The 17,561-nt window shown below is 41.3% G+C and overlaps 2 protein-coding genes across 2 annotated transcripts in view; one reads left to right on the top strand and one right to left on the bottom strand.

Moving 5' to 3' along the window:
* COL5A2 (collagen type V alpha 2 chain) overlaps positions 1-5,502 on the top strand; it is a 165,101-nt gene extending 159,599 nt beyond the window's left edge. The window contains exons 53-54 of the mRNA XM_037912430.2: positions 1,444-1,683; positions 3,753-5,502. Of these exons, the coding sequence (XP_037768358.1) occupies positions 1,444-1,683; positions 3,753-3,899 (387 nt within the window). The 3' untranslated portion in view covers positions 3,900-5,502. The remainder of the gene's footprint in view (positions 1-1,443; positions 1,684-3,752) is intronic.
* Positions 5,503-16,362: 10,860 nt separating this feature from the next.
* COL3A1 (collagen type III alpha 1 chain) overlaps positions 16,363-17,561 on the bottom strand; it is a 67,904-nt gene continuing 66,705 nt past the window's right edge. Inside the window, exon 51 of the mRNA XM_007069899.4 lies at positions 16,363-17,465. Coding sequence (XP_007069961.2) covers positions 17,319-17,465 — 147 coding nt within the window. The 3' untranslated portion in view covers positions 16,363-17,318. The remainder of the gene's footprint in view (positions 17,466-17,561) is intronic.

Below are 17,561 nucleotides of genomic sequence, written 5' to 3'. Positions count from 1 at the left end.
CTGTGAATTTTTCATTATTTCCTGTGACCTGTTGGTGGCTTTTCCTAAAAATATCCGTGTCAAAAACTTAGCCTGAAAAATACCAGGCTTCCAGAATGAGCTTCAGAACTCTGAGCCCCTGGGCCACTGAAGATCATGATGAAGGATTCCTATGAGGGGCATTAAAGGCAGTAGTTGCTGTGGGTGCTAGCATCTCACAGTAGGTGTTTAGCATTTTACAGATTTGAGAATATTTAATCCATGATCTGATGGAGGGGAGGTAGAGTTCACCACCAAGAAAAATTGTAAAAAAATAATTAATATGTTAACAACACAGTCAGGTCTGATAAGTACCCAGTATAGCCTTTGTAATATTCAGTTGCAACTCTAGAGACTGGTAGTTGAAAAGAAATTCTCAGACTTGACTGATTATAGCTAGCATATATTATAAGAAGACATTGCAGATAGAGAAGATTTTCCTCATTCTCTGTACACTATCTGGTTTGTGGGAAGTATACATTTTCCAGCCAATATTAAATTACATTTTCTACACTGCAGTCACTCAAACTGTATGAATAAAATGAAAAATATATAGGAAGGGAAAATGCAGAATATTAGCAAAATGTTTGTCTGATTTCTGATTATTCACAGAGAAGAGTGCAAATAGCTAACAATGTTCTATAAAGGTCACGAGATATAAGCATTCTTTCTAGCTCCAATCTAAGTAATGTGTTCTGATAAAATCTGTAGTTAGTATAATATATTTAAACTTCTTTGGTTAATATTGATATTACTGAATAAAATGTATGTAAAATAAGATCCTAAAATTACAATAAAATAGTTACATTTTTAAAATGTTTTCTGTGGTTGACATTTATTATATATATTTGGCTGCTGCTCTAGTGAGCTATTACATTTAACGTTAGAGGCATTGACCCAGCTTTGAGTTTCTTCAGGTTGGGCCTTTGTGCCAATTCGGAATCCTGTTAACTTTGGTAGGGATCTATTGGGATGTGTATGTGGTGCTCAGTGCAGGACTGGGGCCTTAGCTAAAAAGGTTCTATGTGTTATGGCCAAAATTTTCCATAGTGGCCTCAGTTTCTGGGTGCCCAGCTTGTAGAAAATTATTAAAGAATTCTAATGATTCTTGGACTTGCTGTGTATGGAAATCATTAATATTCCTGGTTTCAGAGTAGCAGCCGTGTTAGTCTGTATCCGCAAAAAGAAAAGGAGGACTTGTGGCACCTTAGAGACTAACGAATTTATTTGAGCATAAGCTTTCGTGAGCTACAGCTGAATGCATCCAATGAAGTGAGCTGTAGCTCACGAAAGCTTATGCTCAAATAAATTGGTTAGTCTCTAAGGCGCCACAAGTCCTCCTTTTCTTTTTATTAATATTACTGACATCCACAAACTTTATATGAATTCATGTAACCTAAGATAATCTATCTTGTATCTTTGCAGTTTGTCTATGGAGACAGTGAGTCACCAAATACAGCTGTCACCCAAATGACCTTCCTGCGCCTTCTGTCAAAGGAAGCCTCCCAGAATATCACATACCATTGTAAGAACAGTATAGGGTACATGGATGACCAGTCTAAGAACCTGAAGAAAGCTGTAATTCTTAAGGGGGCTAATGACCTTGAGATCAAAGCAGAAGGAAACAATCGATTTAGATATACTGTCCTTCAGGACAGCTGCTCTGTAAGTTCTAACTTTTCAAAACTGATTTCATCATGTTTATAAAGAAAAATGACTTTTTGGGGGCCTTTAATATTTTCAGATCTTTCTCAAGTTGGAAAAAGTCCACAGAATTGAACATTTCTAATGTAATAATACTACAGAAATTCTTCCTGGGTCTCAGAGTAATAGGATTTACAGGTGGAAAAGACATTTTGGTCCAGATTTTCAGAGCTGGACACACAAAATTGAACTCTGAACAATTTAGAGGAATTATTAATTACTAGTTACTATTATTTATTATTATACAAGGTCTCTGTCTCTTCTTCCCTCCTTTCACTCTCCATCCCCATTTGCTACTGTGTGTGATCAGCCAAAGAATCCAAATAAGTCCAAAATCAAATGTTTCTGTGCCAAGTAAGTAGGACCTTAGATACTGTGTACAGTTGCTAATGCTTTGGTACCTCTACTTAGAACTGGAAAGAAGGGATCTTCTATAGAGAAAGTCCATAGTGTAAAGAAGAAACAGCTTAGATCAGTGGTTCTCAACTCTCGTCCACCGCTTGTTCAGGGAAAGCCCCTGGCGTGCCGGGACGGTTTGTTTACTGGCCGCGTCCGCAGGTTCGGCTGATCGCGGCTCCAGTTGGCCGCGGTTCGCCGCTCCAGGCCAATGGGGGCTGCGGGAAGGGCAGCCAGCACATCCCTCGGCACGCGCCACTTTCTGCAGCCCCCATTGGCCTAGAGCAGCGAACCGCGGCCAGTGGGAGCCATGATCGGCCGAACCTGCGGACGCGCAGGTAAACAAACCGTCCCAGCCCACCAGGGGCTTTCCCTGAACAAGCAGTGGACCAGAGTTGAGAACCACTGGCTTAGATCATAGAAATGTAGGGCTGGAAGGTTCTGAGATTGCTTCATCTAGTTCCTTAATACTCTTAACAGGAATTTAATCAGGCCCTGCCAGTTTATCTGAATATTCTTTAACCTGTTCTTTCTCTATTTTGGTATGCATTCATTTCCCCTTGTTGTTAATAGTAATTGTGTTGAGTATCTGGTCTTTTTAATGAAGACTGAAGCAAAATAGGCAATAAACACCTCAGTCTTTAGATGTCATTAATTATTAACTCTCCTTTCCCACTAAATATGAGACCTACACTTTCCTTTGTCTTTCTCTTGCTCCTAATGTATTTAAAGACCCTCATCTTATAACCTTTTGTGTCCCTTGATAGGTGTAACTCATTATGTGCCTCAGCCTTTTAGATTTTGTCCTTAGGTGCCTGTGCTTTTTTTGTGTGTGTACTCCTTAGCTATTTGTCCATGTTTTCATTTTTCGTAGGATTTCTTTTTGATTTTCAGATGGAGCTGTATTAGCCTCTTACTAGTCTTTCCAACTTTCCTTCTCATTAGGTTAGTTTACAGTTGTGCCTTTAATCTTGTCTCCTTGAGAAACTACCAGCTCTCCTGAACACCTTTTTTCCCTTAGATTTTGTTCCTATGGGACCTTACCTACCAGTTTTCTGTGTTTGTTAAAGATTGCATTTTTGAACTCCATTGTCCTTATTCTGCTGCTGTCGTTCCTCATTTCCTTGGAATCATATTTGTGCTGCTCTAAGTTCCCCCCTGCACCATACCATTTTCAGCCTACATGCCCAAATCCTGGAATTCTGTATAATTTTTTGTAATGTAAAATGAGTTTTTATTTTGGAATGAATGAGAATACTCCACCATCTCCAGCTTCACTTTCTGCTTGTTTCTGCACAGACGTTTACCCCAGTGTTTATTATATGTAGCAGTACATTATTAATACATCAAAAAGAAATTTCTTTTACTTTCAAAATTAATCTAATTTTATGGCAGCAATGTTGCTATTTAAGATTCAAGACTGAAGCTGATGACTCAGATGGGCAAGCATTTTTTTTTAAATGAAAAAGCTTCAGTAAGCAATTGCAGTACAAGAGGACATGCATTGTGCAGTAGATGTACAGTAGGGTCCATCTGGACTGTCTCTGATAGTGTTGTTGGCTTCTGCTGGCCCTCAGGATGCTTTTCAAATGAGCTTGAACCATGGCATAACATTTCCCTCACTTGTTTTTCAGAAACGTAATGGGAACGTTGGCAAGACTGTCTTTGAATACAGAACACAGAAAGTGGCACGCTTACCTATCATAGATATCGCCCCAGTGGACATTGGTAATACAGACCAGGAATTTGGCATTGAGATTGGGCCCGTGTGTTTTGTGTAAAAGAAAGAGGAAAATATTAACACACCACCACCACCAACAACTAAACGCAAGAACTTAGACTGATGGAAGTTAATCCTGAGACTCTTGAAGTAATGGCTGATATTGCATCAGCATTGTACATACAGTTCTTTTTAAATGCCTGGCCTCCTTCAGAATATTTATTTTACTTACAAACCTTCAGTTTTAAATGATCTAAACCAACTTTTCAGTGCAGCAGTACAATTTAAAAAGGACCAATGATTACCCTTTTAAAAAATCTGGATGATAATTGTAGGGCTTTTTTGCTCACCTTCTTTGAGTGTAATTCAAAATTTGTAGGTATTCTATACAGATAGTTTAAAAGTGGAGCTTTGTAAAATTCAAAGGAATACTTCTTTTGCTTGGATGCAGATTGAATAGCAGAAAAGTAGAGCACTTTTGTGAACTCTGGTTTAAAATATTTGCAACCAAATATGCTTTTCCCACAGCAAGTTTAAATGAAACCAATGTTTTTCTTTCCCCGGCCAGTCACAAAAAACCCAATGTCATTAATCGAATAACGCTTTTTAAGTGAGGTCATCTTACTTGGCATTGTCCTTAGTGAAATGCTTAACAATTCTATGTAAATGTAATAGTCTACACAGAAGTGGATGGCCTTATATTTTATGAGGCCTAGAAGAAATCCCTTCAGCATCATAAACTTCTATGCAATAAGAAAATTCAGGGGTAAATCTTTGAGTAGGTGTACATTTGAATTTTAAGGGTCTGTCCTTCTCCCTCCTGACAAGGTACATACATAACTCCATACTATTAATGAGGCTTTCACTTGGAGGAGTATGTACCCTTAAATATGTCTAAAACCTGATACCCAATTGATTTCTTTTAGTACTTGCATAATCTAATAAACCATTACATATAAAATTTTATAGACCATGTCATAAGTTTGTTTTCAGCTTATGTGTGTCATCAGTCATTCACATGTGTACCAGACCAAGGGTTCAGAAACTCACTGTTGCAGAAATGACTTTTTAGTCGACAACCAGTCATGCATCACCAGTCATTTTGACCTATCAGCCCTGAATTGTCAGGGCAAAAAATGACCCACCATTTCTTAGCATGAGCTACCTCATCTCTAAAAGCTGGGATGCATTTAATATTCTTGTTTTTATTTTAGATACTAAAAGGTGCTATATGCTTCTGTTATTATTCCAAGTATGGAGATAGGCAGGGCAAAAATAATAATTTTTTTAAGTGATGGTGCTAAAATGACTTCTGTAAAAGCCTGACAAAATAAAGATACTTACCACCAACATAGTTTTGAAGAGTAAAGCTGTTAGATTTCCAGTGTTTGAAAGAACAGTGTTACAGTGCATTTTACCTGTTGGTCATACACTATATGGAATGTTTTGTAATACCAACATGTTTTATTACCTAAAGCATGTGGGTACAAACATAATTAGAGGGTTTTTTTCTGTTTCTTTATTGCATTTGTGCTCGCCAATGTTTTGTGTGTCTCTTTAAATAAAAAAATAAACAGCTGAGGCGATCCCAAAAGAAAAGCCATGCACATAGCTTTATTCATGTATCTTTGCAAAGCATTTAATTAAATACATGCTTCTTGTTATGTCAGTGGTTTCCTTTTTGTAGAACTCCTTCCAACATATCCCATTCAGTTCATTGCTGGGGGGAAACAGAATTTTATAATTTTTGTTGCTGTTTTAAATGATTTAGATGTTTGTAAAATGTGCACCTAAAATATTTTATATATTGGATTATAGTGGAAATTTTTCAGTGATATCCTTTTTTGTTGTAAATCTCACAAGGTGGAAGTTAAATTACATCAAATTATCATCACCTATCCTACTAAAGCTGCCCAGCTAATACTCTTTGGAACTCCAGAATGTCAGAATTTTTATTCATGATTGAATAAAATATGATGATCAAATCAGTATGTCAGTTTAAATAATCTCTGATGTTATAAAATGTAGTTTATAGACCATTTCCAAAGTTATATTTGCAGTGATCCAAATAATCAAAAATTAATGTTCAAATAATCAGTCATTCCTAAATTGAAATAGTTCTAGCTCTGTAAATTTTAAGTTTGTATGTGCACACTTGTATACAATAGATATACACAGGAAACCACAGGGGTGTTCAGAGGTTCACATGGGCATAGTCTAGTCTTCCTACATGACAAAGGCTCAGTTCTGCGATTTTCACTAGGGCAAAACTCCTATTAAAATCTGGTTAAAGTCTACAGAATAGGCACCTTCAGAGCTGATGGGCAATCTAATCATGGCTGAATGACTGTGGTGCACAGTGGTTAGTACATAATGCTTTATCACAAATTTAGATATTGCTAACTGGTAGTAGTTTGTCATATGGGGTTTATTCAGAGGCATAAAATAAGGAGAAAGTAAACTAAGGATGAATCTTTTACTCTGTTTCAAGATTTAAAATACTTTTAATCTCTGACTTTCATCTGCTGGGATAATATAATCCAGAAATAGTATACTTGTGTTTTAGATTAGATGGATTTTAGGTATAAAGGATGTATTATGAGTCCCAGCGTCATAGCAAAAAGTAGTTAGCCGTTCCACCTTGAATGGTCCCTTACAATATGTGCTAACTACTTATGCTAGACAATCTGTTCTACCTTGCATTTTCTTGTGACACTGGAAGTACCTTTCCCAGACCTGAAGAAGAGCTCTGTGTGGGTCAAAAGCTTGTCCAAACTTTATTAGAAATTGGTCCAATAAAAGATATTACCTCACCCACCTTGTCTCTGTTTTCCAAATGCCCACCTACTACCACCTATTGATCCCAATGGGAGTGAAGCCAGGTTTCCCTCAGCGAGAGGTGATGGTAAAATGTTATATGGCAATGCACACTTTAGATACCTCCATCCTGTAGTGATGGTGTGAGGAACAGAAAAATGAAAACTCTAATGTGTCTTCAGAAATCAGTTAAATCTAATCTGGAACTTCAAATACTATTATGCACTGATCATAAGTGTATGCCTATTGCACAGTATCACTACAGGAGGGAGTAATGGTCGTTTGGGTGCCTTCACTTGCATTTCCATGCATTCGCATGTTTGGATTCTTTTTAAATTTAAGCTAACCTGAATTTCCTGGGTTTCTAATGCTTGTTCTTGGGTTAATTACAACATTTCTGAAATGCTTTTACCCTTATGTTACTGACATGCACTCTCCACCTTAACATCAATTCAATGTAGTTTTAGATCTGGAAAGATATATACACAATTAAACATATATAAATATAAGGCTGATAATATGTATAGGCCCAGTCTGTGTCTCCCTCCTCTCCCCAGGCGTGGGGCTCTGCACAAGTACAAGGATCTGGATCCAACTGCAGACTCAGAGTCCATCCAACCCTTGCACTCTGCCAGGGTATGGAGCTTGAGAGGACAAGCTATGCATTGCCACCACAAACCACTGACCTCGCTTTCTGCCAGGACATGGGGCTCTGAGAGGGTGAGCTGTGCTTTACAGCCACAAGTTTCCAATCCTTGCAGTCCCCCAAGGCACGGGCTGAGAGTCAGAGAGGCATGCAGGGCCTCAAACCCTGCCTGAGGCCATGACTCCGCTGTGGGATGCTCAACCAAGAGCATAGACATTCCCACAGCCAGGGAAGGGTCTCCTGGCTGTGGGAATGTCTATGCTCTTGGTTGAGCATCCCACAGCCAGGAGACCCCTCCCAGCCTACTAAAGGGTAAATCTTGCCGAAATACCAAATCCCTCAAAAGGTAAAAGCAAGTGCCCCTTGTAAGGCAGCTATTTGGATTTGTAATGAGCAAACCACATGGAAAAAAAAATCACAGTTTTAACCCTTTGTCCTTTGCTTTCCACCCTGACATTGAGTTTGCTGGAACGCTTCTCTCCTGCACAGACAGGGCCTGTATCAATTCTGCTCAGTGCCCCTCCCCCTCAGGGCAGCTTGTTAAGGGGTGGTTGCAGCCCAGCCTCCAGGTGCCGCCTGTGGGGAGCAGCGCCTGGCAGGCTTTGCTGGGGAAAGCACGCAGGGATCTAGCAACAGCAGAGTGGGAAGGGCGGCTGTGTTTGGTTTTCAGCCTGCCCAGGCCCTGCCAGGACTCGGTGACTGAAAGGTAGGTGGGGGGGGGGGGGGCTGTACATTAAAGCAAAGGGCGCTGAGGATAGCTTGTGCCCAGAAACAGGCACAAGAAGACGCCGCACCCCGCAAGCGGAGGCACCGTGGGATTGCCCGGAGGTAAGTGAGGACTAATGCATGGAGTAAAGCCCTGCATGGCACTGGCTCAATCCTGAAGTATTGACATGAGTGCCAGATGGACGGACGGCAGGAGGCGGAAGATGCGCTTTCAGACTCCTGGGGAACTGGCTACTCCCCCAAGTCTCCCCCACACTACACCCATGAGCATCCTTAGCCCAGTCCCGTCCTCCCCACGTGGCTTCCCTTTGCTTCCCCGTCATTTTCTGTAGGAGGACATGAATTCTGCGCATGTGCAGGGGCACAGAATGCTCCCAGGAACAAAATGCATAAATACAGCGGGTTTCATTTCAGACTTCATTTGAACTATTATTCTTTCTTTGCCTTTGGGATTGGCTATAGTTGTACTACTTTGTATCTCTACCTTTTTGGCATTGTAGAGAGTGGAATTGGCATATATTAAACACGAGGCTCTCTCAAATTATGAATAATTAGCCAAGTTATGAACCTTAGATGTTTTTGTTCCCTATGGATCAACTGTTCTATCAAACCAGGACTGAGACTGGCCTGTCCACACTTGTAGCACCACAGTCCAGTAAATGACAAACCCTCACTAGCCTTTAATAGTTAGATCTTCTGGGGAGGGAAAATGTGGTGTTAATAATTTCCTGTGCAATAATGACGTTATATAAATTATTTCAAAATTATTAAAAATGACAAATTGCCTGGTGAAAACCTTGACCATTTTAGTTGGGTCCTTCTTTGTGCGGGGGAGGGCCTCCCTGTTGTGAGAGGAGAAGTTCCAAGGGCTCTTTACAGTTGAATGGCAGATGGAGGGTGTTGCTGGCACCCAGTGCCAAGAGGCTGAACAACAGCTTGAGTTGGTTCGCTACCCGGTGTGCTACACCCAATAATCACAACGGGGTGGAGAAGCTGAAAAGTTTATTTGAAGTTTCAAAAAGGTACAGGGAGATTTGAATCTCAAATCCTGTACACAGAGCAGGAAGTTACACAGGCTTTTATGCATCCTTTTTCCTAGCATACTTATCCAATAGCAAGCTGCCCTAAGTATCCATATAGCCAGCCAATCCAGTTCCCAGCTAGTTCCCTGGTTCTCTGTATCATTTGTTAACCTATACATAAAGCTGCTTTATTCAGCATTGTTCTTCCATATCTGCCCTGTTTGGCCTTGCTTAGTTTCAGGCAGTTTGACTCTGCAGCATAGTGTTGCAGATTCTCAGCATAACTGCTGTGTGTGCCTCCAGGCGGGGGGGGCCAAGGACACCTGGGTCTAGTGCGAGGGGGCTTCATCGACACTCGTGGTCTTCCATCCCCTCGAGTTACCTAGTGGCCATGCCCCAGTGTCCCCAACAAGGGGATAGCAGCACGTGTCATTGAGCTTCATGTTACTTGGCAAAAACCCAGCTGTGAGAACTGGTCTGTAAAGAGCTAGTAGGTGAGACCTGAATGACTAATGAGACAACCTGCTCTCACTGTTGACTAGGTCACAGTTGAGGAATGTTAATGACACCTGATTTGCACTGCCATTGAGGGGTAGAAGATTGCATACTCTACTTCTCTTTATCCCATTCTGTTCATAAGCACTGAAATGTACTTAAACATGCAAGAAAAGAAAGGCCAAGATAATTTGAGGATAAAAGGCCCTTTCTTGCCTTATTGCAGTTGTAGCTTACTAGAGAAGAGTAAAATATTCTACATAAGAACGGCCATACTGGCTCAGCCAATGATCCATCTAGCCCAGTCTCCTGTCTTTCAACAGTGGCCAATGCCAGGAGCTTCAGAGGGAATGAACAGATCAGGTAATCTTCAAGTGATCCATCCCTGTTGCCCGTTCCCAGCTTCTGGCAAACAGACACTAGGGATACTATCCCTACCCAGCCTGGCTAATAGCCTTTGATGGACCTATCCTCCATGAATTTATCTAGTTTGAACGCTATTATTGTCTCGGCCTTCACAACATACTTTGGCAAGGAGTTCCACAGGTTGACTGTACATTGTGTGAAGAAATATGTCCTTTTGTTTGTTTTGAACCTGCTGCCTATTAATTTCATTTGGTGACCCCTAGTTCATGTGTTATGAGGAGTAAATAACACTTCCTTATTTACTTTCTCCACACCAGTGATGATTTTAGAGACCTCTATCACAGTGGTTCTCAAAGCCAGTCCGCCGCTTGTTCAGGGAAAGCCCCTGGCGGGCTGGGCTGGTTTGTTTACCTGCCGCGTCTGCAGGCTCAGCTGATCGTGGCTCCCACTGGCCGCAGTTTGCCGCTCCAGGCCAATGGGGGCTGCGGGAAGGGCGGCCAGCACATGGAACAGCTTCCATATGAGGAGAGATTAATAAGACTGGGACTTTTCAGCTTGGAAAAGAGATGACTAAATGGGGGGGTTATGATAGAGCAGTGGTTCTCAAAGCCGGTCCGCTGCTTGTTCAGGGAACGCCCCTGGCGCGCCGGACTGATTTGTTTACCTGCCGCTTCTGCAGGTTCGGCCAATCGCAGCTCCCACTGGCCGAACCTGCGGAAGGGCGGCCAGCACATCCCTAGGCCCACGTCGCTTTCCCTGAACAAGCGGTGGACCGGTTTTGAGAACCACTGCTCTATCATAACCCCCCCATTTAGTCATCTCTTTTCCAAGCTGAAAAGTCCCAGTCTTATTAATCTCTCCTCATATGGAAGCTATTCCATACCCCTAACTCATCTCGATTGTCCAGTGGCCCTACTGGTTGTTTAGCAGGTTTCCTGCTTCTGATGTACTTAAAAATTTTTTTGCCGTTACTTTTGAGTCTTTGGCTAGCTGTTCTTCAGATTCTTTTTTGGCCTTCCTAACTATATTTTTACACTTCACTTGCCAGAATTCATGCGCCTTTCTATTTGCCTCAATAGAATTTAACTTCCACTTTTAAAGGATGCCTTTTTGCCTCTCACTGTGTCTTTTACTTTGTTGTTTAGTTACGGTGGCACTTTTTTGGTCCTCTTACTATGTTTTTTAATTTGGGGTCTACATTTAAATTAGCCTCTATTATGGTGTCTAAAAGAATTTAAACTCTGTCTTTTGATTCCATCTTCCCTTTTCAAGTTCAAAGGGCTTGATCATTTAGTCCTTCCTTACTCAGGCAAAATATTGGCTCTAAGGGCTAGATTCACAAAGGGACTTACTTTGGTGTTGCAATACTCAACATTGCTGCGCCTAACTTTTAGTGGACTTCCAAACCCTTTGTTCGGTGCCTGGGCTCCCTATACGGTGCCTCGGGAGAGTTGGGTACCTAAGAATGGGATTCACAAAAGCTGTTTTTGTGTGGGTTTAGGGGTGCTCAGAGCATGCCTGCTGGATCAGACCCTGAAGACAAGAGAGGCAGAGAATGGCTAGTTTGTGATTCCCGCAGGGGCTTAGGTGTGACTTAGGTGCCAAGATTCTGGGTGATGTCAGAACTTAGGTGTCTGCGCACAAGCCCAGCCACTGAAATTTAGGTGCCTCGGGCCTTGAATGGTGGAAATGTAGGGTATGTCAGCATTAGACCTGGAGGGGTAAATTCCAGCTCAAGGAGACATACCCATGCTAGCTTTGATAAAGCTAGTGTGCTAAGAATAGGGTGCAGCCTTAGTAGCACGAGTGGAGTTAGCTGCCTCAAATGTGGGCCTAGGGTCTTGGACAGGTACGTCCTTGAGGTGGCTAGCACCTCTAGCTGCTCGTACTCAGTCAGAGCTTGTGGAGGTGTGGCTCTTCTAGCTGCAATTTACCTCTCCAGCTTGAAGTGTAGACACACCCAATGCCTACAGCATTGGCTGATCACTCAGTGGGGGGTTTTATGACTGCCAATGGTGCCTAAGTCCCTTTGTGAATCTAGTCCTAAAATATCTACTTCTTAACAGAAAGTACAAGATGAATTAGGTAGATAAGCTGTTTAAATGTTGCCCTTTATCTAATCTTCCCCTTAACGTATACACTTGTTTTTGCATTATGATTCCTTAACACGCTCATCAATGGCTGGGTACTTTACCCTAAGTGCTCATGATACGAGTTTCAATTTCCCACAAAATTCTTTATGTTCCTATTTGTATATTACTAAAAGTGACAGCTCCAATTGTGTAAATATCTTAGTAGTTTATATTTAATGTTTTGACACTATCAACACAAAATGCTTTGGTTCAGGAGAGAAATTATTTTGGAATTTTCAGTCCATGGGAAATTTCTAAATAAAAATAAAAAATAACTTGTGGAATGTCAGAATTTCCTGCGGCCTGGAAACAGTTTTTCAACCACTCTCTGTCATTAGGCTGGCCTAGAATTTGTGGCTATTCTCAAGAACCTGAACACAGGGAATTGCAGGCTTCATAGTGTGCGTGAAGGGAGTGGGAACGTAAAGAGGGAGGAAATTACATTGCTCTCTAAAAGGTTTTTGGCTGAAACAAAGGGTCAGTCCTTTCAACCTTTACTCCATGGTGGTGCTTTTTTTTGGTCTGGGTATATATTAAACTCCAAGATCATCAGCTGATCTAAATCTGTTGAAGATCCACCAGCTGAGGATCTGGTCCCCATGTCTGCAATGTTGTCGATACACAGTAGAATACGTAAAGAGGATGGCTTTGGCTTTGAAATTTTAACCTAGCATACGGTTGCTATAACGTTCTCAGGAAGCAGCGTTGTTTTTATGCTGTAATTTGTACCTAGGGAGATGGAAAACAAACACAAACCGCTGACAAATGGTAAAGCAAGGGTGCTGGACTCTGATGATGCTCTGACCCTTTTGCATCAATCCACTAATGGGACTCAGAGCTGAGAATTAACTCAACAGAAGCTACCATGATCAGGATTGAATCTAGCTCAGGATTCTTCTGCATAATTCTAATATTATTTCCAGTTTTGAAGGCCTTTCTGTACACCACACACCCACAGAAAGGCATGACTGGTTCCACTACGGGTAGGCAAACATCCTCCAACAATCTTTTTTTTTTTAAAATCAAGTACCTTCCAGCAAGCTTGTCCCTCTTTTGTGTCTTCCAGGAACATTAGTGATCCAGTTTCACTGGCACAAGTGTTGATGGAAATTAATTTAAAAAAAAAATCACGTACACAAATGTTCACACAAACCACATTTTCAATTCACACAAATACGTATTTGTTGCCAATTATTTGTTCAGCCTCAATGCTGCCTGAAATCTAGTGGTTCTGTAAGGTTTTGGTTTTTTTTTGGTGTCATATATCCTTCCAAGTGCTTCCAGTGGGCTGGTCCTAGCAGCCAGTATCAAGGGACATATGTGGATCCTGTTTCCTACATGCCTCCTCCCTCCTCCCCCCCGCATGTTAGGGACTATGAGGTGGATTGCATAAGCAAGAGTTCTCACAACAAATTTTTTGGTGGCCTCAGAGTGCAGCCACCAACTCTTGCTGGTGGCCGTTCTGACAATTTTTCCTAAAATACTTAATTAATTTTTGGAAAAACAAATAAATATGCACATATACATGACCAGATCATTGCAATTTATTTATGTCGGGGTTTTTTTGCCGAGTCAATAAAAATAATGTATCGATGTCTCTAATCTTTACTGGAAGTAAACAGAAAAGAAATACAAATAAAGTGCTTTGTGTGTTTTGCCTTTTTTGGTTGATTTTTTTTTTAATTTGCTAGCTAGTGAAAAGTGATTGTTAATATCACTTCCCACAGCAGACTTACTCATCCTCAGCAAGCTGGAGGGCAAATTAAAACGTGGATGGGCAGGTCTGTAAGGAGGGCCAGGTTCTGGGGGATGGCGGTGGGGGGCTGGAAGAGATCGCGGCGGTCAGGGCAATGGCAAGGTGAGTCCAGGACTGCATTCTGGGGCCCTGCTGCATGGCTGGGGGATGGAGGAGGCAGCAGGGACCAGGGGTGATGGGGGACCAGGGGGAATGAGCCCAAGGCCCTGTGGCTGGGGGTTGAAATCCACCTCTGCACGGCCAGAGCCTGCTGCCCACCACTCCAGGGCTGAAGCCCAAAGCCTAAGCCCCACCGCCCCATGAAGGTGGAGAACTGACTCTCACTGGCGCCTGCTCCTACAATGTTTGTGGCACTAGAAAGGGTCAGGGACCAACCCCTGCTGGCAGCCCCATGGGAGGAGGGGCTACTTGCTGCCCTGCTCCCCCCTCCACCCATCATCACCCAGGAGGCTGTGGCTGTAAGAAAAGCCCCTGGTGGCCTGCCACTACACTGTATGAGACTTCCCCCATGCACAGGGTCCATACATCTTCAGTTCCAAAAACACAGGTTCTGCCCTGGCAAGGAACCAGTCCCCTAGTTTATATTTTGATTCACTGTCACTGTACTACTTAATTCTTCTAGCTAGCCGGACCTGGTTCTGTCTTCTTAGCACCATACTAGGAGTGAATATAGGAGCAGCAAGCAGACTGTAGTGATGACAAAGGCCAAGGGCATACTGACAACATTCTTGCCAGCCAGGTTCACAAAATTCCAGCTCTGAGATTAAGGCTCCAAAAACATATTCCTTCCCAATAGGCTAAGGCTACTAGGTTTGCACACTAGTGTTTTTGTGCTACTCCAATAGTATAATAAATGTAACGAAATGTTTCACAAATGACAAAAATCAGTCCAGCTTTCCTGAGACGACCTATATTTGCTATTAATCACGGGTACTACTATTTTTGGTTTTAGTGTTTTCCTTCTGTTCTGATTGCCAATTATTGTTTGCTATATAGGGTGATAGGTACCGCTAGAAACTGAAATGATTTGAGTAGAGAACAATATATGCAGGGGTTACTCATTCAAAAAAGGTTACACTTTTAAAAACTATGAATTACACACCTTCAAAGCTATCCTATTTGGTTGTCTAATTGTTTTAATTCAAAAACGTCTTCCTTTTTGAATGGAATTGATCATTTGTAGTTTCATAGGGACAAATGAGTATGCCAAATACATTTCTTATGTTAACCAACCATTTTTAACAGTAATAGTCCAAGTACGGCCATCAGTTATGCCAGTGCAACCCACTGAAGGAATTTCACAGTGCAGAAGTTGGTTCCCTTATAAGTGGTTTAATAGTTGCAGAAAATGTTAAAAGTACCCTATAAAGCAGGATTTTTAAAAGCATCCAGCATTGCCTCAATTCTGTGGCCATTGAAATTAATGGAGCTATGTTAGGCTAATGCTCATCACTTTAGAAAATCCCACCCTTTAGGCACAGCCCTGAGCAAAGGGAAGTGCACCAGGCACTACTGTGATGCAGAGACCTACTTGTATGTCCCATTTCCTCCTTTGCGTTCTCTTTTACTAGTGATGGCTAGTAACTTACTGCTGACCTATACCAGAAGCCATATTACTATCCATCCTGTTCGGATGCACCCACTCAGTTGGTCTGCCTTGGGGAGGGTGGATCCCCCGCCGTCACCTACTCCAGGGAAGCAATAAAGCTGGTGAGTAGCCGCACTTATTCCCACACACACATAGTAGAGGTATGGAAGGTGTTCTTATTCCTTTGCACAGGCACCTAATCCAAGTCACAGTCTCTCAGACCATTTATTTTTGATGGTAAAAGGAATGGTAACTATCATATTAATATGAATAGTTAAGAGTAGACAAAAGGAATATAATGTGCGACATCAATGTTGTTTCGTCCAGATTTCTAGACAGAAGTTCTCTTCAATAGCACAAAATATATAGATGTGTCAGATTATGACAGTCATTTTGCTGGCTTGTGCGCTATTCAAATGAGCATCATTGTTGTCTGTACTATGCTGTGTGATAGTCAAAATTTTACTGTCACTCATGTACATTACCACCTCTACAGTTGCTTTCTGCACTCATTTCCTAACTCTTCCATTTCTACCTGGGTAAAATTCAGTATTGACCACTATAAAGCCTGTCCCCTGCTTATATTCCATGTATCTGCAGTAAAGGCATTATGCTGGCCCTCAGCATGAATTTCAGCTGCACAGAATTTACAAGTTTCAGTGCAGCTTCCAAAGGATTTGTGACATGAACAAACCATTTTCCAAAGTACCAGACATTTCTGTCGGTCATGTGTGACAGGTTTTCAGTACTGGAATGATAGTCCAAAAAGCTGATCACAGGTAGTTTTAACTTTAAGTTTCTAAGTAAAAAAATACTTTAGTGCAGCAGGTAGCATTTCTTAGTACTAAATTGTAAACTCTCTGGGTGAAATCCTGCCATTTTGCTTGAGGAAAGATCACTCAGTCCTTTTTCTGGCAAAACTCTGTTATAACTTTGCTTCCCTGTTAGTAAAGTTGGGAGGAAAGGATAAGAGTAGTGAAGTGGAAAAATGAGGAGTTTTATTAAGATATTTATTGTGTGTCTCTGTAAGGAAAAGACCAACAACAATATAAAAGCTTACAAAGATGGTTAACCTTCAACACTACAAATGTGTTAATGTGATGAAAGAAGCTCACAATTCTGCATCTTTGACTTTTACAGAGTGAGGAGGGAATGACCTCAGAAATAGTAGGCCAATCCTAATCTCTGACAGGAGACATTTACAATTGTTTTTAATCCTTTAATGGAAGTCAATAAACCTGTCTTGCAGATTTAGAAGTGAAAAATACATTAGCACCATCACATTAGTCTTTTACACTTCCCTAATTTTAGTGGTCTTGACCAGCAATGACAGGAAAGTATAGAAGCACCCTTGAAAACAGAATACCATAATTTTATTGTTGGATTGTAACATTAGGGTGTTCAAACTAATCAGTAAAGAAAAATACAATTGTATACCTAATAATTCCTTTGAATTAACCAATGGTTCCAATGTATTTTGATTTGGCTGTTTGGTTTTTTTTGCTGTAACTCATCAAACTCATCCCAGTTTCTGTCCATGTTGAGGTAGTTGAAACGGGGAAGTCTTTCTAGCTTTACGGACTGCGTCTTAGGGTAAACTTTGATGCTGGGAGCAATCAGTGCTGTGTAAATTGGCTTTCATTCAACTAATAGAAGACAGTATTGTTTTGTTGAGTGTTGAAGTTTTATTATAGCACCACGGAGACATGTTTTGAAGATGGAATTTGGTTAAAAAAAGCAAAAAGCATTTTTATTGTACTTTGTGTAATTAAAAACAATTAACCCTTTGTCAAATTACCTTTGTTTCCTCCAGAAAATTTGTAAATAAATAACTGGGATACAGTTGAGCACCTGTACCAGTTGACAAGGTTAAAACAAAAGGAGAGTGTGGATTTGCTTGCTGGGGTTTTAGAAAAAGCGGTATCCTTGATTTTATAAGAAACAGACTGGGCCAATGTCCACACCAAATTCCTGATTAGGACCACCAATATCCATGGGAGCAATATCCACCACAGGCAACCTCATTGTCTTCCGTGTTCTGTATTCAAAGACTGTTTTACCCCATTCTCCAGTGTGCTTCTGCAAAAATTGAAGAGAAAATCAGTTTAGAGAAATCCAGCGTAGTTCTACAGGGGGGTTATTTTACTTAATTTCACACCTGTTGTTCCTCACACC

The sequence above is a fragment of the Chelonia mydas genome, chromosome 11, assembly GCF_015237465.2.
Source record: "Chelonia mydas isolate rCheMyd1 chromosome 11, rCheMyd1.pri.v2, whole genome shotgun sequence".
Lineage (NCBI taxonomy): Eukaryota > Metazoa > Chordata > Testudines > Cheloniidae > Chelonia > Chelonia mydas.
This window is presented reverse-complemented; position numbering and strand designations above follow the sequence as displayed.